The sequence below is a fragment of the Eupeodes corollae genome, chromosome 1 (assembly GCF_945859685.1).
Source record: "Eupeodes corollae chromosome 1, idEupCoro1.1, whole genome shotgun sequence".
NCBI lineage: Eukaryota > Metazoa > Arthropoda > Insecta > Diptera > Syrphidae > Eupeodes > Eupeodes corollae.
In genome coordinates, this window is record NC_079147.1 from 51,602,570 (window position 1) to 51,628,281 (window position 25,712).

A 25,712-nucleotide genomic window follows, 5' to 3' on the forward strand; every position below is an offset into this window, starting at 1 on the left:
GAGAATTTCTATTTCAAATAAATATTTGGAATTCTAATGGAAAATGGGTAGAAATTGGCAACTGCTCGAAGATTAATTCTTGTCATGAAAACAAGCCCTTCTAGTAGATCCCCTTCATCCCCGATATTATACACAAATAAATGGTTGAGAGTTTTAGGTAAGTCACGAGGTCCTGGGTCATTACAAGCCGTAGCACGACGAAACTTATTTTTAATTTTAATACATTTATTCTTTCTTTTTACTATGTTATGTTTTTAATTTAATACTATTTTTTGTTTTAATGTGAAAATAAAATTAATAATTGTTTTCCAAATTTACCATTTCAAAATCATGATTTACAGTCCATTTCTGCTAAAAATTCACGTTAAAATCTGCAGGACTAGTTGAAAATTTGTTAATACTTTGTTATAAGTGCATTTTCCAAAAAAATTCTCCTTGCAATTTTACAAATAAAATATTTATAAAGATTGGCACCTGAAAGTGAAATAATTATTATTATAATTTATTAACATATAATTAAAATTATAATGCTAATTAACAAAAAACGAGCACAAGTTACAAGACTTCCGGCTCTTAGGTAAACTTAACTAAATAGAAAAAAAGAACTAATTGTTAGTTAAATAATTTAAATTTAGTGTGGTGCTTATAATCGTTGCTGTAGCTGGGCGAGTGGGGATGCGAGTGTTACAATACGAATAAGTAAGTGGATCTTCATTACGAAGGAGGTGCTGGCGTGTACTAACTGTATGACCAAGTCGAAGTCTTGGTTCGTGGTTTTTGGTGTGGTGACAGCAAAGAGTTTCTCCGCGTTGATTGTTGAATAATGGTGGTTGTAATCTCTAAAGTCGGATAAGCATTTAAGTTAAAGCTTTTTGTATGTAGCGTAATAGATTGAGTTTGGTGGTAGGTTCAAAATAGTAGACGGGATCATGATGGGTCTGCGTGGCAGACAAATATGCTAGCTCATTACCCTTTATACCCATATGGCTAGGTACCCACATAAGTTTCAATTTGTTTGGTTTGCTGATAAGATAGCCTTGGATCTTGTTAATTATGACAGTATTGTGATGAGGATTTTTTACAGCGTTTATGACTGATAGACTGCCGCGGTCCCGTTCGGTCACAACCCTACTAAAAACGATTTTTCTTTTTTGGAGTTGATTTTAAATTAGCCCAAGGCAAATAAATTCAAATACATTCCAACAATAACTACAAGTGGGTCTATATGTATTTGCATCTGAAAAAAACTTCCTAAATGCAAGATCATCGCATCTTTATCTCACAAATAGTATATTTATATGTAGCATCCTATTTTGCAGAAATCAAACGCAGATACAAGTAAATCAACCACACCGCTGCAAATTAACCTTCTCTTTATACAAAATGAAACAACACCCATACTGTATTTTACATTGTCTTTACGCTGAAATAAAATAATCTGGGTTATAAGTTCAATAGAGATTTTTCACTATTCCACGAACATTTCTTATATTTTAGAAATAAAAGAAGGTAAGAAAAAGTTAGGCCGTATATCAATTTTTCTGTCGCTATAAACGTAGTGTTATAAATAAAATTTAGATAGCACCTCTGACTTCCAAACTGTTATAAATATTGGGAATTCACAAAACTGACAGCACTTTCGCCTTTAAAAATGAATTCGCTTCTGTCTTCTGTGTACAATTCGCCGCCAACTCCACATAGAAATGTCATCATTCCTCCGTTCCGTTTGACATTTTCCAGCCACTGTGAGTTTGTGACGTGTAATTTATTTGGTGCCAGTGCAAGAAAGAAATATTAATTTTAATCTTGAATTATTTCTTATAAATTCATTTTTTAGGACTTAATCCAATTTAAGAAAATCAATCAACAAAATGGGCAACTTCCGACGTGAAAAAGAAGACGAGGATGAGGGTAAGTTCTGAAACAAATTCTCAATTACATTTTCTATTACGGACCGGGTTTCTTTCTTGTTTTTTTTCGTCTGTCTAGTTTTTCTATGTTTTTCTTTTTGGTTGGCGATTTATTGCAAAATGTATTTCGAAGAAAAATCGTATTATTCAATTTGAAAATAATGATAAACAAGAGTGAAGACTTTAAAAGCATGTAAATAGTTTATTTTCACGTTTTCATTGGTGTCTAAGTTTTGCCCACATAGTTGCACACACCTCAAATCGCCTTGGGAATATGTGCTTCGTGAATTCTCGTCTTGTGGCATAAATTTCACTTGTTCAGTGTATTACAAAAATGTATAGATTTTTTCTTATCTCAAAGAACGCAAACAGCTTCTTCCTCGTCTAACAACAAAGTTTGGTTTGTAGTAAATGCTACAAAATAAAAGAAATAGAATTTGACAAAATCCAATATAAAAGTGTAGTCGAACACAATGGTGTTTAAAAAAATTCATCGCTTTTAAAGAAGATTTAAGGAGTGTGCACCTAGTACTGGGTATAGTGTCTTAAGTGATCCACCTAATCGTTCTCAAAAAGTACAACAAATATTCTTCAGTTATGAATAGTGTTAAATGTGATATTTAAGCATAAAACTGACCCCTCTTTACTGTTTGCTTAAGGCCCAGTTAAACGATCATTGAAATCAATCCGGGAAAACATTTGTCTAGATATTTAACTTTGCTTCCTTATGATTGCCAATGCAAACCAAGGAAAAGTGGCATTCCATGATTTTTTTCAAAAAAACGTCGACTTGTATTCAATCCATTTTCATTTTCAATAAATTAGCTGCACATATTAATGAAAACTGCAGATATTTCTTGTTTTTGTTGGCATGTACCATCGATATAACTGTATATAGTCCTGGGGTTCCTCTCGTTTAAGTGCCTATCCAGCATTATAAAATAAATTAGGTGGCGCAACTGTCCATGAAGAACCAGGGCCTAGCGATTTACAACTCTCAACCATTCCTGTGTGCGAGTAATTTTTACAGATATGGAAGGGGCCTACAGTTTATATGCCGAATCCGAACGGCTAATTTTGAGAAAGCACTTTTCTTGACAAGAATTACTCTTGGAGGATTTGTCAATTCCTCGCAAGAGGCAGTACCCGTGAAAACTTTTTTTTATAAAGGTGGCACAGGCAGGGATTGAACCCAAGACGCCTTGCATGACAGTCCAACGCACTAACCATCACGCTACGGGTACTACTACGGGCCTATCCCTCATTAGTACTTTCTATTTTTAAGAACCAGCATTCTAAGTATTTTGTTCATATAAAACTTGTCTGATAAGTACCGTTCTCTTAACGAACTTCTCCGCTTGGTTAGTTAAGAAAAACGACAAAATCCCCCCACTTCTAAACACTGTTTTGACCATTGTATTTGAGATCGTTCTCTTACCGAGACATTTGCTTCTCTTGAACACCTCCGCAAGGTTTCATGCCCGTCGTTGTTTTATCGTTATTTTCATAAGCAATGCTCTATTGAAATGGCCAGTTACATTTCTCCCCTTAAACAATTCAACCACCCGTACTGCTAGGAATGTCCATCAGTATACCCATGAGCCCAATTTCGGACATACTGTTAAGTACAGACATTATTTCCTTAGCCGCACTAAACGAATGTTTTGAGACAGCGGCAGGAGTTCCCCAAGGATGTGTTCTAAGTCCCATTTTGTTTGCACTTTATATTGATGCGGTTTGTGAAATCCTACCGGGAGCTGTAATATTTGGCGAATCTTTGATTGAAGTTTTAATGTATGCAGATGATCTGGTACTTCTGGCGGATAACCCATTTTCTTTACAACTGCAAATCAATAGACTTATGCCCAATTTCATAAACAACTTTTAAACGTTTAACAGGATTTTAAACTGTAAAATGGGATATTTTGGTTTCACCAAGCGTTTTTAAATTAAAAAAGCTTTTAAACACCTTTTAAAACTAAATGCCCATTTTTGGCTCACTAAATTTTAAAAGTGTCATTAAAAAATTAATATGACAGATTGACGGCTGATATTTTGTTTTGTAAAATTTGTATTCTCAATATTTGGAGATATAGATTGATAAGGTAAACAAATTCAATTTATTACTATTTATAATACTATTTTTATTATTTAAATTTTTAATAAGAATATTAGATTGTTCATCTTCATCTGACAAAGAAGAACAACAAATAGTTATTCGCCGTTCAAGAGTATTCCGCGTTCACAAGAATCCATTTTCTGATTATGATGATATTGACTTTAAAATGAGGTTTCGACTTTCCAAAGCATCTGTGGATCAGTTGTTGAGTTTGTTTGGTCATCATTTGGAGCATAAAACTAACCGAAATAAACCTGTCAGTGCATTAAATCAAATGCTTATTACTTTAAGATTTTATGCCACAGGGTCTTTCCAAATATGCGTCGGAAATATGTTTAATATCTCAAAATCAATTGTTTGCCGCATCGAAGAGTAAGCCACCATATAGCATTAATGAGACCGCAATTTATTACACTTCCTACTCCGACAGTTATTTGAAATTCATTGATGTTGTGGCACGATGGCCAGGAAGTGGGCATGATGCTAATATTTTTGACGATTTCCTGCCTACAACAAATCTCAAATAAAAACTAGAAATGTAATTGAAAGAGCTTTTGGGGTTTGGAAAAGGCGTTTTCCGTGCCTTTTTATCGGTATGCGCATAGAAATAAAAACAATAATGACAGTCATTGTTGCAACAACAGTTTTGCATAATATCTGTATTGAAATTAGAGACGCGAAGAGCATCCAAATGATGCAGAAGTATTAGTACCAGCTTTTACAAACTTTGAATTACAAATCGCAAACGAAAACAATACTGCAGCACGGATCCAACTAGTAGATACATTTTTCAACGGCTAAACGCATTTGAACACGTTTCGTATGTAATATTGGTTCTTTTCTTTAAAAAAATTTAAAAAAACTTTTGAGATAAACGCAATATATAAATAGGTATCTTTATTTTTGGATATATGTACGTACATAATATGAAACTATTGGCGAGCTTGTTTGTATAGTTCTTTTTCTTTCAGTTGAAACTCGATCTCCTTGAATTTAAGCTCTACTTCAAGGATCCCTAGCTCCTTCTCCAATTTTTTTTTTGTTAACAGAACAAATTTCATCACATTTGTGAATGTTGGTTCCGACCTTTTTGGTCATTCTTCCTTTTGCTTTTTCAACGAAGTTCTTTGAAGTTGATGGAGCAGGTGGCGATAACGCAATAATTTCACTATTATCGTTCGACGGAGTAACTATGTGGAATCTTCCAAGTACTCCGGAAGTACATCAACGGAATCGCTTTCTACTTTGCTATTAAAATCCGCATTGAAATCGTACATGTTGTCTTCGGGTGTGAACTGCAATCCCCCATTCCAGCGATTTTTTCTTAAGGGCAACTCTGGGCTGAAGTTGTTGGTCCACCACCAGTTTTATAGATTTCGGTCTGTAGAAATAAAAATATCATCAAACAAGTTTTGAGTTCTAGGAAGGTACATATGTTGGTATATAATTATATACTATTTATAAATCATAGCACATAAAACTTGGATTCTAGTGAATTTACCTTTGAGAAACGTTAATGTAACTGCTGCTCAAATGTCTTTATGTTTTTGAAAGAAAAACAAATTTTGCCTTCAAGTTTTGAGTGTTGAAATTCTTTTGGTTCTTTCCTTATGAGTGAACATTTTTTTCTTGGGCTTCCTAACTGAACAAAAGTCCTTTTGCCCCGAGGTTCCTACAGTGGAGTTAAAGATATTTGATATCTCCTGCCAAGTTTTGCTTGTTTTTTATCTACAGTTACCCCATCTGTGGCTTTATTTTTAATTATGTTCCTAAATTGGGCAACAATACCTATTAGACCATTATTTTCCGCCTCCGTATAATTTTGTTCCTCGTTCTCTTTTATTAAAATTAGTTTTCATGTTTAATTTTTGAACGACACGATAACTGAAACGGTTGTTTTTTATTTTGAAGAAGTTTATACTGTTGTATTTCGCGATTCTTGTCATTTATGTCAACATATAATGCTTTCTCTTTTTTTCTCACACAATTCGCTTAATAGAAAGAAAAAAGGGGTTTTATTTTTACAGGGTTGTGAAGAGGACTCTATTACCCTGGTTACAAGATGAGATCGAGGAATCGAATCGAATTGAGATTTCGATCCAGGTATATGGTGGCACTGAATCGAGGAATCGAATTCAAATGGAATCGAAATGCATTTGGGTTTTATTTGTGTGCGTACTGCTACGTGAATAAATTTCAAATAAATTTCAAATTTTATAACAATGCTCTCAACATAAAGACGAGCGCCAAATTAAATACAGCTTAGAACCTAAAATACTCCATTTAAATGAAGTAATTTTGCTTAGAACAAACAAGAGGAAATAAACTTATCGCACGCACACGAGCAAAACCTCACACACCAATAAATCGATTCCCCGATTCGGGTTTACAAACAAATTTTCGATTCGATTCACCTCTTTCAGTGGGATTGGATCAAGTAATCCTATTTCGATCCGATCCAGGTCTATACGGCGCTAAATCCTGATTCAATTCGGATTCAATTCTCCTTGTAAACGCGGTATATTCAACAAAAATATTCCTAAAATTTCCCATTTTAAGCTTGGCGAAACTGACCAAATTTAAAGGCCTGATAAAATTTAAAAAACTTTTAGATAAAAGTGCTTTTAGTGTTTGTTTAAGAGATCGGGCATTAAAGAATATTGTGAAACTTGGGGCTTACAAATCAATATAAGCAAAACCCAGGTTATTATATTTGAATTTAGGCGGCATGCACGACGTGCTGAAGAATCATGGAACATAAACAACGAGCGTATTGAAATTGTGAGTGAGTTTAAGTATCTAGGTGTATTGCTGACCTATAACCTGAACTGGAGCGATCATGCGAAAGAGAAAACCAGGGAGGCCAAACTGGCCCTAACCTGATGTGGCCCAATTTGTTTAGCAACCAACTTATCGACCTCTCATCAAAGTACAGAGTCTTCAATGCAACAATAAATACTTGCTTATGTTACGGTGTCCAAGCCTTTGGATACGCTCAAATAGAAACATTTGAGACTTTACAAAGATACCTTTTTAAAAGACTTTTTAAACTGCCTAACGCTACACCTACGTACACCATACATGTCGAATAGGGAATAACACCGATACATATTCAGAATCTGAAACGGCATTACGACTATTTAGCTTAGGTTATGAAAAGAGAAAATGGGCTTCATAAGACGATCTTGATAAGACTGCTCAGAACAAATGCATCTCCCTTCAGAGAATGAAACGCGTTTGCTGCAACAGTTGATATAGTACTCTCCTTAACGGAAAATAATGTAGAGGAATGACAAAATATGTTCACGGTTTTGATAGCTAAAATTGATGAAAAACTTTATTTAGAACACCTGCAGAGTGCATCCTCATCGGCAAGCAGAACATATCTTCGTCGTTCTATTAAAACTCCCTAAGTCTACTTTTTGTGTTTTGAGATATTTGCATTAAACTTTGAAATCAACATGCAAATTAATAGATTTTGGGAGTTTTAATTCTTTATAATTTAAAAATTGTGCATCGTTAATCTTAGGGAGTTTTGAAAAAATATAAATTTTGTCATTTGCATGAACTTAGTGTATTTGTTTCATTTTTGCGTAAAATGGACTTAGGGAGTTTTCATAGAACGACGACGATATACAAGCGCTTAAACCATCAATTGTCTATTTTTGTAAAGAAATGACTCCGGAAGCTATCGGCACCATTTTTCAAGCTAGAGTCGAGATCCTCAATCTCAACTTTGTCCCCCATAGATCGGACCTCTCACAAAATTTGCATTTTCTGCAATAAAAGAAATGTAGAGGATATAAATCATTTCGTAGCAGTTTGTCCAATATCATAAGAAATACGACGGCTATTATTCCAAGTAAGTTTTTAACTTAACTTTTCTTAACGGGCTGATTGGTTGGACAAATTTGTTTAAATTTTGCAAACATGCTTTAGCTTATCCAAGTAGTAGCTCAAAAGCTACTTGTATCCAAGTTAATAAATTATTCATCTGTTATATTTGAAAATTGTTAAGAAGAATCACTAAAAAATAAAGTTTTAATTTTCTTATACTAAAAACAAAACAAACAAAAATAAACTTGCATAGTGTTAAATTATTTTTAACTGAAATGTCTATCGGGCAGACGGCAACAACGCCATGTCCTTATATTTAGCTTTAAATTAATGTAATTTTATTATCGAAATAAAGAATTTAATCTAATTTAATCAAATCTAACGAATGTGGAATTCTTTACCAGGCTCAATATTTCTCACTCATTACAATGTGCAGAGATTCAAAACTAATGTGCATTGGTTTCTCCTTTCTTATCCTATCCTCCTTTCGTAATTGCTCGCACTATGTTTAATCATTATAAGGGTATTCATAACCCTTTTAGTGCGCGCACAATATACAACAAAAATTCTAGTTGTTTGGAATACATTTTGTGTTGTTTACTATTTCAAGTTTAAAAATAAATATAATATAATAAAATAATAATAATATATAATAATATATATAATAATAATAAAAAATAATGCTTGCGCTGGAAGAGGAAGAAGTTAAAAAAAAAGAAATCAAAAATTTAAAGAAATTACTAGATAATTCCAAATCCTGATTCCAAATTGGAAATAAGATTTAACACTCTTGCAAATTATCTTTTTAAAATTTCTTGCTTCAGATTTATCAAGATAATGAATCAATAAAGTTTTGTGCCACTATTTACTTGATACCCTAGGGTAACTGCGTGTCTGCCAGATCGGATAGCACGGTCTCCATTTTTTTTTTCCAAAATGTTGCCAAATATTTTTTCCCTGTGTGTGGTGAAGCCCGTCGCTTTATCCGTTTTTTTTTTTTCATAATGCTGTCCAGCGTTAGCAGTTCTATTTGATTTTGATTTGAGTACATCCTACAATTTTAAAGATTGTGTTTATTTATTAAACAATCAAAATTGCTCCGTTTCTCTTTAATTTCTTTACCAAAATAATACCAAAGAAATGACAAGGCATTCCCCATGTAAATACAACGGTAGAAATAAATTCAGTGGTGAATTTCGAACTATACCAATTTTTCTAACGTGGGAAATATTTCCAAATCTTGTTTGCTAAAGGGCCCAATAACATCCACAAGTATGCCGCACAAAACGTGAAAAGAACATCTCGAGATAGTTCATCTAACGACAACTTTTCTACTAGTAAGATTAAAGCGCCTCTTTAGGTTAGGTTAGGTTAGGTTATAGTGGCTGTCCAAGATGGAAACGGACACACTTAGGCCAGTTTAATGGCCCATTGTGATACCTCATTAATCTTGAGGCTTCCTCCTAAGCTCAATGGAACCAGTTAGAGTCCCTTACGAAACGTGAGAGGCTGATTATACCGATATGATTTAGATCGTTTAGATCGTTAAAGAAGAATTCTCCTAGATAATTCTTGCGTTTTCGAGCTAGAGTAGGGCATGTGCAGAGAAGATGAAGAACCGTTTCTTCATCTTCCTCGTCCATACAGCTTCTGCAAAAGTCATTTGAGAATACGCCTAGTCTCGTGGCGTGCTTTCCTATTAGACAGTGTCCGGTTATGACACCTATTATCGAGCTTATATGTGATCTGCTTAGAGAGAGCAAGCACCTTGAACGTTTTAAATCCAGTGTTGGCCAGATGTTTTTTGTGGCTTGACACGTGGTGATGTTGGGCCACCTGCCCTCCTCGCAGCGTCTTGCATTAGTAGCAGTTTACAAGTAGCGATTGGTATGCCAGTACTTGCCAAACGTGGTAGGATGGGCTGTACTGTACCGTTCCTGGCGCGTTCATCTGCCTTACAGTTACCTGGAATGTCTCTATGGCCCGGCACCCAGCAAAGGTGAATACTAAACCATTGCGCCATCTCCATTAGAGATGATCGACAGTTATGGACTGTTATAGAGTTTGTAGGGACAGAGTCCAGAGATTTGACAGCGGCCTGGCTGTCGGAGAAAATACGGATATCAGATGTTGATATCACGTTTTCTTTGAGCCAAGACAAGACTTCCTTAATCGCCAAAAGTTCCGCCTACAACCCCCCACAATGATTGGGAAGGCGGAATGAGAGACTTAATTTCAGTCGTTCAGAGTACACACCACCACCAACCCCTTCTTTGGTTTTTGAACCATCTGTGTAAAAGTGGATTGACTCATCCTCCAAGAATGTCCTATCCTCCCAAAAAGATCTGGTAGGTATAGAAATCTGGAAATTCCTGTCGAATTGTAGTTGGGGGATGGTGTAGTCTGTGTGCTTTGGAATTGATTCTCAGTACCGGAGTGGCCAATGTTGTTGTTAGTCCACTGCGACGAAGCATTGAGGCGAATAGCAGAGCTTGCAGCTATTTGTTTACTAAATATGTCAAGAGGTGTAAGGTAGAGAAAGGTGTCCAGTGCCGCGGATGGGATCGTGCGAAGCGATCCGCTTATACATAGGCAGGCTGAACGTTGGACTTTATTTAACTTATCCCTGTTTATACCTTTCTCTAAAGCAGTCCACCATACTGCCACACCGTACGTTAAAATCGGTCTGATTACCGATGTGTATAGCCAATGCGTGATTCTGGGTTGTAAACCCCATTTATTACCAATAGCTTTTTTGCAAGAAAAGAGAGCTACAGTAGCTTTTTTGACTCTTTTCTGTACGTTGCGTTTCCAATTTAGTTTTTTGTCTAAGACAAGACCTAGGTATTTAGCCTCGTCTGAGGATTTTAATTGGATTCCTGTAATGTAAGGAGGGTTGACAAATGGAATTTTGTATCTCCTCGAAAATAAGACCAGATCGGTTTTATGTGGGTTAACACCCAGTCCACACCGATCAGCCCAAAGTATTAGTCTGTCCAAGGCATTTTGTAAGAGTTCTTTTAGGATATTAAGATGCTTTCCTGAAACTGCTATAGCAACGTCGTCCGCATACTCCGCTGAAACCCTCCGCATCCAGACTAGTTAGGATTTCATTCACCACTAGGTTCCAGAGGAGAGGGGATAGAACACCACCTTGCGGTGTCCCTCTACTAACGAATCGTTTGCTAGAAGAGTTGCCCAGTTTTGAGTTAATTATTCTGCTAGTAAGCATTAAATGAATTAACTCCCGAAGCAAACTCTCTACATTTAGAGATGTCAGTGCAGAAGTGATTGGAGATGTTTCCACGTTGTTAAAGGCACCTTCGATGTCAAGGAAAGCATCCATAGTGAACTCTTTCTGATAGAGGGAATATTCGATGGTGCGTACTAAAGTGTGTAACGTTGTTTCCACCGATTTACCCTTACAGTAGGCATGTTGAGACGAAGACAAAAGTCTTGTATCGATACGTGCCCTTAAATGGATATCAATCAATCTTTCCAGGGTCTTAAGAAAGAATGATGATAGACTTATAGGTCGTAGATCTTTAGAATTGACTTGGGAGCATTTACCTGCTTTAGGTATAAAAACAACTTTAACTTCTCTCCATGCCGAGGGGACATGGACCAGGTAAAGACAGCTGGTAAAAATTGCCTCAAGGATTGGTGCAATTATATCAGCAGCTTTTTGTAATTCTGCTGGTATTATTCCATCTTGTCCTGCAGCTTTAAATGGTTTGAAGCTGTTAAGAGCCCATTGTAGCTTATCCTTTGTGATCAGACCTTGTGGATATGTTGTATTTGAACTTGAACGTGTAAAACTGTTGCAAGTTTCGGTAAGAGAACTACCAGGAAAGTGAGTGTCCAATAGTAAGTTCAGCGATTCATTACTTGAATTTGTCTAGGAGCCGTCTGTATTTTTCAAGCAGCTTGGCGTAGCTGGATTAGTTGAAAGAATTTTTCGTAACCTAGAGGCTTCAAAAGTTTCTTCTATCATGCCACAGAAGGACCGCCAAGAAGATCGCTTGGATTTCCTTAGTGCCTTCTTGTAAATTCTTAGGGATTCTTTGTAGGAGTCCCAATGAGAGGCTAGTCTTGCAGCTTTGGCTCGGTTGAAAAGCGCCTCTTTAAAATACTACAAAATTTAAATGAGCTGCGGCCTGAAAAAGTCCTACAATAGTCCATAAAATTGATTAAAAAAAATTTCTTTAGCAATCAACATTGATGGTCGTTGCAATCAATAAATACAGTTTGTTTTAAAAGGATGAGAGCGCGGAATTACACAAAGATCACGAAAGCACCATACCATACAATTTTGAGTGCATCAAAAAATATTCAACTTACCAATCATGGCATTTTTTGTTGCTAAAGGTGAACCTAGGTTAGATTTGAATAGAACGGTAGATCCGCATGAAATAGTAAAGATTTGATAAGGTATAATTAAGTTGTTGAGAATGTCAGAAAATACTTAGGTGTCAAGGATGAGACGTCACTAAGGTCTTCGAAAAAGTATTTTCCTGTATCATCATTCTTCTTTCCGGTAGGCTTTGGCATTTGCAAAAATAGTGTAAGGTGTCCTCTTTCGTCTCCTCGTCTTCGCATCCTCTACATAGATTAGACCCGCCCACCTATTGTTTGCGATTTCAAGAAAACTGGTTGATCAATGTCACAATTCCCTGGGATCCTGCAAATCTATTTGCACCTTTAAAGAATAGAATAGTTGATAAGAACTGCTTTTTCGGATCAAATTCCTTAAATAGCAGCCATTGCGAGGGCAGTTTTGTGAACAGGTGCATTGTACAAGTGAAACAGCACTAAAGATCGCAGTTTTTTCTTGATCTTCTTATTTGGTCTCCGTTGTAAGAGTTATTCAATAGAGATACATGAAGAGTCTTCAATACCATTGACATTCTAGTTAATTTGCCTGACTTATGCTTCTTTTGACACTTGTCGATCTCAGCGCAGATATGGTTACAAATTTAATTCTTTGTGAAATGAGAAATTTTATCCCGAATAGGGGAATTCTATCAAACCCAAAGAGAACTCATAGTTGGAGCATTAAAGAGGTTATTAGGTTCAGAGATGTAAGTTCCCGTTGTTATAAATCCAACCCGACTGAGGAAAACCGGAATAAGTTCAAACAAGCTAGAAAGACCTGTAATGGTCATATTCGTCGATCAAAGTTTTGTATGATCAGAAATTAAGGCAAAAATACTATAATGTCCCAAAGTAAAAGTTTCTGGTCAGTTGTAAAAAACGTACGAAACACCACATCATCCTCGGTTCCAAAGCTTATCCACAATGACACTCCCTATGTGACCTCGACCGATAAAGGCAATTTGCTTGCAGCATAGTTAACTGTTAATTTGACGCAACCGGAGAGTGTCATGAGTCCTCATGTCCTTGGGAGCGTAAACGAATCTTCTTTCGCACTCGTGCAGTTGAAAGAGTACTGAAAGACCTTGACATACACAAATCCGCTGGCCAGATAGTAAGCTTTTCCATATATCCTACTCTACAGGTCTCTTTTCGAGTGGATGGAAAAAAAGTCCCTAAAAAAAGCGAATCTTCCTCTCAAATTCATGGAAACGCTGATTAATTATTATCAGCTTCAGATATATCTTGAAGAACGAAAGCTTCGTAATGACCGACAGTATGGCTTTCGTAGCAATAGGATCTCATGGTTTACCTCACCGAAAAGTGGAACACATCTTTACATCGTTTTGGAGAAAGTAAGATTATTGCACTTGTTATTTCAAAAGCATTTGATAAAGTCTGGCGTCTTGCTCTCTTATTGAAAATGCCTGCTTTCGGAATCGATGAATCTCTTATTCGTTGGATTGGAAATAACCTTTCTAACCGTTCAATACAAGTTGTGTTGGATGGTTTCAAGTCTGAAATTCATAAAATGAATACTGGTGTCCCCCAGGGCTCCGTTTTGTCTCCGACTCTCTTCCTTTTATTTATAAATGATCTCTTGTCTGTCACTTCTAATCCATTAAACCGTTTCGCAGCGTATGATAAGCTCATAAAATTCTGATCTTGACAGTATTGTCCAATGGAGAATAAAAATCCTGTAGAATTTAATGCTTCGAAAACTCAATGCTGTCTCCTGTCGTTAAAGCGTAACATACCCCTGATGTCGCTATCTATGAGTGGCACTTGCATCCAGGAAACTAATCAACTGTCAGTACTCGGTATGTGTATCACAGATCACCTTTTATGGAATGATCACATATTTAATATTGCCAAAAATGCTGCAAAGTGCTTAGGATTTCTCCGACGTTGCAAGAAATGTTTTACCCCTTCTGATCTGGCGGTAATTTACAAAGCCATCATTCGTCCAAAACCTTGAATATAACTCGCAGGAGCTGCTTAAACAAGTTTGAGCCTTTTAGATAGGATACAAAAAAAGGGCTTTGAAAATGATAGGCGATAGAACTATAACCGAAACATTTACATCTCTCGAACACCTTCGCAATGTTCCATGCCTTTCGTTGTTTTACAGATACTTTCCCGCCCTTAAACCATTCAGCCGTAATACTCGCACTTCCAGGAATGCTCATCAGTTTACCCTCGAGCTTAATTTCGGATGTACTGGAAGTAAAGAGATTCTTTTTTTAACCACTCATCAAGAATGTGGAATGCTTTACCCAACTCTGTTTTGCCCTCCCATTTCAATATTCAAAATTTTAAGACCAATTTGCACCGGTATCTCCTCTTTCATACTTCCCTGTTTTCCTAATACTCGCACTGTGTTTAGCCGTAAACGTTAAGGGTATTAAAATTCCCTTGAGTGCCTTGAGTACTTTATAAAAAAAAAAGTTCCTGATGCAATTTGCAATATCCTTCAGCATGTTCTTTTACCTAAAGCTGCCTCGAATCCGAGCATAATTTTTTGATATTCCCTGATGTACAGTACGGGGTTGTGGAAATCCCGAAGAGCTACTTGTATGTCTTCTGCATTTTTTTGGACGTGAAAGTCATTTATGCTTAACAACGATAAATGGTTGCGTGAAATCAGGATAGGATAAGAACAGGTAGTGAGATTAAGGGACTTGAACGATTTCTCACAAACTATTTTATTTTCTCAATAGCTTAGGTATTTTAGTGCAGCTATTTTAAAAAGTTGTGGTAGTCTCAGAAATGATTGCACCTGTTTTATTACATATATACAAAGCAATCAATAACATGCTCCCTTCAGGATGGTTTTATTATCCTTTGAAATGTTGGCGGAACACTGGTTAGACAAAAGGACATTCTATTGAATTCGTATGTAGAGCATTCGCTTGCATGTTTTATATTTAATGCGCACTCAGTGATCCCAGCTATATTATATGCCTAATGGTCACTCTTTCATTTTTCTGCAGTCGAAGATGTTCTATGTGCTTCATTGCCGTTGTTCATTATCTGTGAATGTTCTACCTAGCTTAAACTAAAGGTTGATTTTTTAGCTATTATCTTTTTGGCAACACTGGTTTAAAAAGCTGACGCACGTTTCGTGTTTGGTTTCACTGTTAAAAATCTTCAGTTTGGTCTTTGATCTAAGCATGAATAGTGTTACAAACGAACAACGCTTAATGATTACCATCAACTATCGCTTCGTCGCCGTTCGCAGCAATTGCGGAAGGACTAAGGTGTGCTACCTTTCAAAATACAGCTGGTGCAAGAATTGAAGCCGAACAACCTACTGCAACGTAAAATTTCTGCTAAATAGGCTCTTGGAAAGTTGGCCGAAGATCAACTTTTTTACCGAAAAATTGTGTTCAGCGACGAAGCTCATTTTTGTCTTAATGGGTACGTAAATAAGCAGAATAATCGATTTTGGAGTGAATATCAGCCAGAAAAAGTCAGTTTGGTGCGGCTTATGGGCTGGTGGCATCATTGGACCGTACTTCTTCAAAGATGATGTGAATCGCACATAACAATGGACTTATTGAGAGGCGAGTTCGGTGAACATTTTATTTTACGACCGGGACCGGTCAATTGGTCGCCTAGATCATGCGATTTAACGCCTTTAGCATCAAGGCTAAATTCGCCAACATAAGCCTAATATGCTCGAATGCCCCAACAGAGGAGAAAGATGAAGACACCAAAGACATATTCTTCGAGCTCTTGGAGAAGACATATGAGCAGTGCCCTGGCTATGAAATTAAAATTGTCTTAGGAGATTTTAATGCCAAGCTAGGAAGAGAAGACATCTTTGGTGGCATAATCGGGAGATATAGCCTGCACGACACTACCTCCGACAACGGATTCAGGCTGGTCGATTTCGCTGCGGGGCGAGACGTTCTGGTAGCTAGTACGCAGTTCACGCATCTTAATATCCACAAGGGGACATCGAAATCTCCAGATCAATCGACCGCCAACCTGATTGACCACATTGCGATCTATGCACGACAATTTTCCAGTATCCAGGATATCCGAACATTCCGAGAGGCCAACATTGACTCGGACCACTACCTCGTTGTAGCCAAGGTACGGCTACGGATATCCCGATCCAAGCCAAAACAAGGAAGTACTGTGAGAAGATTCGACGTTAGACGGCTACAATCGCAAGAGACTGCCATGTCCTTTTCCGATCGAGTCTCTAATAACCTCTTAAGGAGTCCTATGCTTCCTGCATTAAGCATGGAAAACCAGTGGCAACATTGCCTTGCAGCCATCAGAGATGCCGCCTCCGAAGTGCTAGGTTTCACACGGCCACCACAGCGAGCAGAAGAGGAGAGAGGAACACCGGCTTCTTAGATGGAAAAAAGAGAGCATGAGAAGCGCGCGATCGAGGAGATAGAGGGATGTCACAACAGGAATGAGGTTCGTAAATTTTACCAAAAGTTAAAAAAAAACCTCCCAAGGGTACCAGCCACGAACCGAAGCCTGTAAAGATGATCAGGGGAACATCGTAGTAGAACCACAGTCGATGCTGAGGATATGAAAAGATCACTTCTCCAAATTATATAACGGCGATGACGAACCGAATTCCGATGTAAGGGAGATAAAACCACTCAACCTCGGCGACGCAGATCAACAATTCCGCCTACCCGACCTTGACGAAGTGAAGATACCTATATCTAAACTTAAGTCAAGCAAAGCTGCTAGAGGTGACGGCATCGCTGCCGAACTATTCAAAGCAGAAGTCGATGACTTGGTACTCATCTGCAAAATATGGTCGAAAGAAAGCATGCCCGATGAGTGGAATCTCAGAAAGGAGACCCTATAAACTGCACCAACTACAGAGGCATCAGTCTCCTTAACATTGCGTATAAGATCCTCTCTGCCGTATTATGTGAACGTCTGAAGCCATTCGTCAACAACCTGATTGGTTCTTATCAGTGTGGCTTCAGACCAGGAAAGTCCACTATCCACCAAATATATACACTTCGGCAGATCTTGGAAAAAACCTACCCACCATCTCTTCATCGATTTTAAAGCCGCGTATGACAGCATCTATAGGGAAGAGCTCTACCGAGCAATATCTAGTTTTGGCATCCCTGTCAAACTTATTTGTTTGTGCAGAATGACGCTGCTCTATCAAGGTTGGAAAAGATCTCACCAATTCTTTTGATGTCAAAAAAGGTTTTAGACAACGCGATGCACAGTCATGCGACTTCTTCAACATCGTTCTGGAAAGAATTGTGCAAAACTCAACCGTCAACACTAGAGGCACAATCTTCCAAAGGTCCATCCAATTACTCGGATTCGCAGATGATATTGACATAATTGGAAGATCAAAGCGTGATGTCAGTGGAGCGTTTTTGAGCATGCGACGGAAGCGAAGAAGATGGGTTTAGTGGTCAATGAAGGCAAGACCAAGTATATGCTGTCATCAAAAAAGAACATTGAACAACGACGTCTTGGACAAAACGTCACCATGGACCCCTATAACTTTGAGGTAGTTAAGGACTTAAGGACATGCTCTCTCGAGCATGTAAAATCACCATCTATAAGACACTCATCATACCGGTTCTCATTTATGGCGCTGCGGTCTGGACCCTGTCAAAGAAAGATGAGAGCGTGTTAGGATGCTTCGAGAGAAAAATTATTCGGGTGATTTTTGGTCCCGTACGCATAGATGGAGAATGGAGGAGAAGATATAACGATGAACTGTACGGTCTGTACAGCGACACTGACCTAGTTAGCAGAATAAAAGTCCAACGGCTTAGATGGCTAGGTCATGTAGAGCGGATGGACATCAACGCTCCGGCCCGGAAGGTCTTCGAATCCAATCCCCAGGGACGGCGCAGTAGAGGAAGACCGCGACTCAGGTGGCGCACCCAGGTGGGAAAGGACCTCAACCAACTTGGCGTGCGAAACTGGAGACATCTAGCTAGGGACCGAGCTGGCTGGAGACGCATGTTGGTTGAGGCCCAGGTTCGCCCGGACTGTAGCGCCACCTTAAGTAAGTAAGTAAGTAAGAATATTTTTTGTGGGGCTATGTTACAGCTCATGTCTATACAGACAAGTCCGCTTCAATTGACGCATTGTAAGACATCATTAAAGCATTAATATGTTGGAAATGAAATGTTGGAAAGAGTATGCCCAAATTGGAATACGCGGTTGGACTATTTGAGGCACAATCTAGGTCAACATTTGCATGAAATAATCTTTAAACATTGAAGTATATCGATTTAAATAAAGATTTCATGAATTTTTCGTAAATGTTATGTTTTTTTTTGAAAAACTTTCCAATAGCTTTTTAAAAATCGCCATTTACTTTTATTGGGGCAAAACTATGAAATATAAAAGAGAAGAGACCCCAATTTTTCCACCAGATTGTCGTTTTTTAGAATTTTTTTTCTAATCAAAAGTATCTGATGATAGCTTTGATTGCTTTTTTCTCAATTTTGATGTTTTCCTCCAATTTTCTTGTTTTTAAATTAATGCACCTCCCGGTAATCGGGGTATATTGATATAGTTTATGTTGTGTTTGGTATGCTATTGAATAATATGAGAAAACAAAAACAAAATGTTTCATATTTGTATGTGCTCTATTAATAACCAATTGTCATATCCTATAGGTAATAGCTGGTTTGGTATGTGAAAACAAAGGAACTTATTGTTTTTGCAAAACAGAAACTTTGTAATATTTAAATTGCTATACAATTTTCTCGGATGCCTTGGGTCTGAAGATTTCTGCATCGAAGCCCGTTTCTACATTTTTGTGTTCTAATCACTGTCACGTCACTCAAATTTAAGCCCCGTGATTCCTATATATTTTTGTAACAGACGTATATTTTGCTTAAATATGTATTCACTATTTTATGAAACTTTATTTAAAAGCTTATCTACAATCATTAAAAGTAATATGTATATTTAAAATATTCGTTACAAGTGTACAACAACACATCGTCAACCTTTGAACAGACTAAATTTTCTTATGAAAGAAAATTGCCTTACATCACAGTGTCATAGAAACGCGTTATTTATTTATTTAGTCTATGAAAATAAATTCCCTCAAAGTCAAATTTAAATTAAAACAGAAAGTTATCAAAACACCAAAAGCACTATGAAATCCCGTCGTGGTCGTAATCGAAAAAGTTGGTTATTTTCAGAGTATTCGTCGCTTAGAATAAAAATAAAAAAACACTATTTTTCAGGTCAAACTAACATCTATCAGAATCTGGAAAAAACATCAGTTCTTCAAGAAACGCGCACATTCAACGAAACACCCGTCAATCCGAGAAAATGTATCCATATTCTAACTAAAATTTTATATCTAATTAATCAGGTAAGTTTATAATTTCTCAGCAGCTGTCATAAATCGATGATGATGATGATTATTATTATTAAATGAATTAACAGGGTGAAGTTTTGGTGTCTCGTGAAGCTACCGATTGCTTTTTTGCAATGACTAAGCTATTTCAATCCAAGGACGTAGTCCTTCGACGTATGGTGTATTTGGGAATCAAAGAGTTAAGTTCAATTGCAGAAGATGTCATTATCGTAACCAGTTCCTTGACCAAGGACATGACTGGCAAGGAAGATCTTTATCGTGCCGCTGCCATTCGCGCCTTGTGCAGCATCACCGACAACACTATGTTGCAAGCTGTTGAACGTTACATGAAGCAGTGCATTGTTGACAAGAATGCAGCAGTGTCTTGTGCAGCTTTAGTCAGCTCCCTACGTCTTGCTGGACAGGCTGGGGATGTGGTCAAACGTTGGGCCAACGAAGCTCAGGAGGCCCTTAACAGCGATAACATAATGGTGCAATACCATGCTTTGGGTCTGCTTTATCACATCAGGAAATCTGATCGTTTGGCTGTTTCCAAGTTGGTCAATAAATTGACAAAGAACTTCCTTAAGAGTCCTTACGCTGTTTGTATGTTGGTAAGTTAGAATATTCTTTAAATGTTTGTATAGTTTTAGTTCTATTTGTTTTTTGTTCTTTGTCTACTTTTCATAGATTCGTATTTCATGCAAGTTAATTGAAGAAGAAGACTTTAGCAGTGATGAATTATCCGAATCTCCGATGTTTACTTTTATCGAGTCCTGTTTGCGTCATAAAAGTGAAATGGTCATCTACGAAGCAGCCCATGCCATTGTCAATCTTAAGAATACAAATGCTCGAGTTCTTTCGCCAGCTTTTAGTATTTTACAATTATTCTGCTCCTCGCCAAAAGCCACATTACGTTTTGCTGCTGTTCGCACTCTAAACAAAGTTGCAATGACACATCCAGCTGCTGTGACCACTTGCAACTTGGATCTGGAAGGTTTGATCACTGATTCGAATCGTTCAGTTGCCACATTAGCTATAACCACTTTACTTAAAACTGGAGCTGAAAGCTCAGTGGAACGTCTAATGAAGCAAATCTCATCGTTTGTGGCTGAAATCTCAGACGAATTTAAAGTCGTTGTGGTGCAAGCAATATGCGCCCTTTGCACAAAATATCCACGCAAACATACCGTTCTTATGAATTTCTTAAGTGGAATGTTGCGTGAGGAAGGCGGTTTGGAGTACAAAACGTCTATTGTTGATACGATTATCACAATTATCGAAGAAAATGCCGACGCCAAAGAATCTGGTCTCTCACATCTTTGTGAATTTATCGAAGATTGTGAACACACCTCGTTGGCTGTACGCATTCTCCATCTTTTGGGCAAGGAGGGACCATTTGCCAGTAACCCGTCGAAGTACATTCGTTTTATCTACAATCGGGTTATTCTCGAGAGTCCAATTGTTAGGGCTGCTGCTGTGACAGCTCTTGCCCAATTCGGGGCTTCGTGTCCGGCATTATTGGCCAATATCATGGTTCTACTAGGTCGTTGTCAAATGGACCCAGACGACGAGGTGCGAGATCGTGCCACTTACTATTATCACATTTTACAATCCGACAAACAGGATCTCTACAAAAGTTACATCATTGAGAGGTCAAACTGTTCGCTGCCATTGCTTGAAAAGGCTTTGATTAGTCACTTGCAAGGTGACTTAAACGAACAATTTGATATGTCTATTGTACCCAAAGCAACCATCGTCAAAGAAGAAGTATCCAACGAAACCATGTTAATTTCCAATGGTAAGTTTCAAGATTGAATAATAAGATGGTTTAAAAGGCATTATATTTTTTTTCAGCACCTCGAGTACCCAAAATCACCCGCGAAGAAGAAAGTGCTGCCCGATTGGCACAGCTTCCTGGAATTCAAGTACTTGGCCCCATCCACAGAACCACAGCACCGATCCAACTTACCGAAAGTGAAACCGAATACACTGTACAATGTGTCAAACACATTTTCAAAAACCACATAGTATTCCAAGTACGATTACGATGTTTTTAAGCGAAGGTTATTTTTTAACTTTTTATCTTTCTTTTAATTTTAGTTCGATTGCCTTAATACCCTATCCGACCAGATACTTGAAAATGCCCGAGTTGAACTGACCATTCCAGAAGGATTTACCACAAGAGCTGTTATTCCTTGCCCAAAGTTGCCATACAATGAACTTAAGACAACATTTGTTATTGTGGAATTCCCTCAAGATGTTGGAAGCTCAGCTGGTATAAAAATGTCCTTTTTTTAAATAACTTTTCCATAGATTAAGAAATTTTTGTATTCTAAAATTTTAGCAACATTCGGTGCAACTCTTCGATTTGTTGTGAAAGATTGTGATCCAACCACCGGTGAACCAGATTCCGAAGAAGGTTACGATGATGAATACATGTTGGAGGACTTGGAAATTACAGTTGCCGATCAAATTCAAAAATCAAAGAAAAGTAATTTTGCTGCTGTGTGGGATGCAGCGAATACCGAAGGTGGATATAATCTTCGACTTAAAATTTGAATTAGAACAGAACGATATAAATTTGTTTATTTTCTTAGAATGGGTTGAAGCTGAAGATACTTATTCTCTTTCTGCCGTCAACACCCTGCAAGAAGCTGTTAATACAATATTAAAATTCATTGGGCTTGGAGCAGCGAATATGTCGGAAAAGGTCGCCGAAGGAACACATACGCATACACTTCTATGTTCAGGTAGAATCATTGACTTCCAAAATGATAAAGTTTCCTTCGTTTTATTTAACATTTTCATCTTCATTTTAAGGCACATTTAGAGGAGGTGATGAGATTCTTGTAAGAGCCAAATTAGCACTGTCGGAAGGCGTAACAATGCAACTGACAGTCAGAACGACAGATTCATCTCTAGCCGAGCTAGTTACATCAGCAATAGGATAAAACAATTATTTATTACGTTTTATTTTATTCTTTATTTTCAAGAAGTCCACATTAAAAAAACAACAAGAAAAAAAACTCAATTTCAAGGCTTCAATGTTATTTTATCTTTATTCAAAATAGTTTTAAATTTTTGAATACTATACAAAGTAAAATTAAAAGAAAACAAAAAAAACACACACACATATACAAAATTAAATGAGAATATAAATAAAGCATTTAATTTAACACACGAATGCATCATCAGTAAAGTTAAATATAACGGTTTTTCAAATTTATTTCCAAAATAAATCCTTATTCGTTCGTTTTTATGTTATGTGCATTATAAATATTAGCAATGTATCAATATATAAATATGTAAAACTAAGCAAACAAAAAATTAGTTGTTTTAACTTAAACTTTAAATTATTTAAAGGACAAGGAGATGACTTGGTAAGGAGTATGCACGAACTTATCTCTAAAATATGGTCGGAAGAAAGCATGCCCGATGAGTGGAATCTCCGCATAGTTTACCCTATACACAAGAAAGGAGACCCTCTGAATTGCGCCAACTACAGGGGCAACTATCTGCCGTAATATGACAACAACAACTTATTACCAGGTTGTCCACCACTGACCATTCACTATATCTTGGAAAAACCAGGAACTTCAAATCGATACCCATCATCTCTTTATCGATTTTAAAGCCTCGTATGATAGCATCTAAGAGGAAGTGCTTTACAGAGCAATGTTTGGTTTTGGCATCCCTGTCAAACTAGTCAGTTTTATGCAGAATGACGATGGGGAATGCACGTTGCTCTTTTAAGGTGGAAAAGATCTCACCGATGCATTTGATGTTATAAAAGGTTATAGACAACAAAATGCACTGTCATGCGGCTTCTTCAATATCGTTCTGGAAAGAATTGTACAAAACTCAACCGTGAACACTAGAGAAACAATCTGCCAAAAGTCCATCTAATTACTCTGATACGCCCGTAGATGATATTAACAAAATTGTAAGATCAAAGCGTAACATAACATCCCACGTACAGATCAAAAATTCGTTCTTATTTCGTTTGCTTGGTTCGTCATCAGTAAAACCGTCTGTATCCGAAGCTTGTTGGACTAGGATATTTGTACGTGGTCAGGAAGTCACTCCGACGGCACAACCCCCAACCTGGAGGGCAAGATCCTTAGTGTAACTCAAAAGACGGGAAGCCGAATAAACCGCTCCTTAAGCCTGGGCTCTATGTTGTAGAAATCCTATAAGGTGTTCGCGTTACCATGGACAGCTATAACTTTGTGATAGTTAAAGACTTTTGGTCAACTTTCTCACATATAGCTTTCGTCTCAAGCTGTGAGTTTTAACTAAAAGTGTTGAGACCTATCTCGGTCACTGTATTTTGTTTGCATATCACTTTAAGAAAGTTCTCAGAAAAGTGAGTAGAGCTGTGAGCTTGAACTCAAAGTGTTGAGATCGATTTCTCGACGAAAGCTCTTTGTGAAAAAGTTCTAGTTTTGATATGCAAAAAGATGAGAAAATGCTCGATTGCATGAGATCGATCTCACAAATTGTTGAGGATGGGGTTTCTCTTACTCAGTTGATAAACAACTATTCGAAGACCTTCCGGACTGGACCGTTGATGTCCATTCGTTCTACATGACCTAGCCATCTTAGCCGTTGGACTTTAATTGGGCGTTTTTCTTTTTTAGTTAAGATTTAAGCACTGAGTAGAGCCTGAGCGAACAGAGTAGAGTAGAATAGAGTTCTGAGCAGAGTATGTTCAGAGCTCTCTGATTTAATTATGAAACAACTTGAGCACTAAACTGTCATGATTTATAATTTCGCCTGTTTAAAGACGTCCAAAATTTTCTTTAATCAAATTAATTTAAAAACTATCATAGAGTTGGTCCATTTGAAGCCTGAAATAAATTTGATTCATAAAAATGCTATATGCAATTAGTTTTTTCTAACTTGTCTTTTCATTGCACTAGAGCGACTAGCCTCTTCCTCCATTATTATTGTTTTGACGATGATTTTTTTTAATTTACCGGCTTTCAAATATCAAATTGTTTGTGTTCAGCATTTTACTCTGTTTACTCTGTTACTCTGAACATGTTCGGAACTAAAAAAGAAACACGTATATGAAGCTCGGAACGATCAGAGCTCAAAAAGAAACACAATTATTTTTTTGTCAGTTCGAGCTCTGCTTTGAACTAAATAAGAAAAACGCAAATTGTGTTAACTACATAGACACACCATATATACGGTGTGTCTATGGTTAACTAGATCAGTGTCGCTGTACAGCCCGTAAAGCTCTTCGTTGTATCTTCTCCTCCATTCTCCAGGTACAGGCCTCAGCGCCATAAATTAGAACCGAGATGATGAGTGTCTCTTAGATGGTGAGTTTAGATGCTAGAGATAAGACTTTACTACTTAATTGCCTTCTAAGTCCAAAGAAGCAGCGATTTGCAAGAGTTATTCTTCGTTTGATTTCAGCGCTGGTCTCGTTGTCTGTGTTTATAGCGGTGCGTTGGTAGACAAAGTTCTTAACTACCTCGAATTTATAGTTTAGCTGTCCTTGGTGACGTTTTATATTAGACGTCATTGTTCAATGTTCTTTTTTGATGACAGCATATCATCTTCCATCTTCTTCGCTTCCGTCGCAATGCTCAAAAACGCTCCACTGACATCACGCTTTGATCTTTCAATTATGTCAATATCATCTGCGAATCCAAGTAATTGGATGGACCTTTGAAAGATTGTGCCTCTAGTGTTTGAGCTGAGTTTTGCACAATTCTTTCCAGAACAATGTTGAAGAAGTCACATGACAGTGCATCGCCTAGTCTAAAATCTTTTTTGACATCAAATGCATCGGTAAGATCTTTTCCGACCTTGATAGAGCAGCGTGCATTCTCCATCGTCATTTTGCACAAACGGATAAGTTTGACAAGGATGCCAAAACTAGACATTACTTTGTAGAGCTCTTCCCTATGGGTATGGATGCTGTTATACGCGGCTTTAAAATCAATAAAGAGATGGTGGGTATCGATTTGAAGCTCCTGAGTTTTTTCCAATATCTGCTTGCCGTAGTGTGAAAATTTGGTCGATAGTGGACTTTCCTGGTCTGAAGCCACACTAATAAGGACCTATCAGGTTGTTGACGAACTGCTTCAGACGTTCACATAATACAGCAGAAATGATC

The 25,712-nt window shown here is 37.4% G+C and overlaps 2 protein-coding genes across 2 annotated transcripts in view; one reads left to right on the forward strand and one right to left on the reverse strand.

The window, feature by feature from the left end:
- The window catches only part of LOC129939506 (Golgi SNAP receptor complex member 1), a 261,115-nt gene that overhangs the window by 159,847 nt on the left and 75,556 nt on the right, over positions 1 to 25,712 (reverse strand). The gene's annotated exons all lie outside the window — the stretch shown is intronic.
- LOC129939496 (coatomer subunit gamma) lies at positions 1,767 to 22,861 on the forward strand. The gene is made up of 9 exons (XM_056047527.1): positions 1,767 to 1,911; positions 19,461 to 19,591; positions 19,666 to 20,190; positions 20,267 to 21,377; positions 21,434 to 21,615; positions 21,680 to 21,854; positions 21,924 to 22,109; positions 22,177 to 22,329; positions 22,400 to 22,861. The coding sequence occupies exons 1-9, from the start codon at positions 1,872 to 1,874 to the stop codon at positions 22,528 to 22,530; spliced, it is 2,634 nt and encodes an 877-aa protein (XP_055903502.1). The 5' UTR covers positions 1,767 to 1,871; the 3' UTR covers positions 22,531 to 22,861.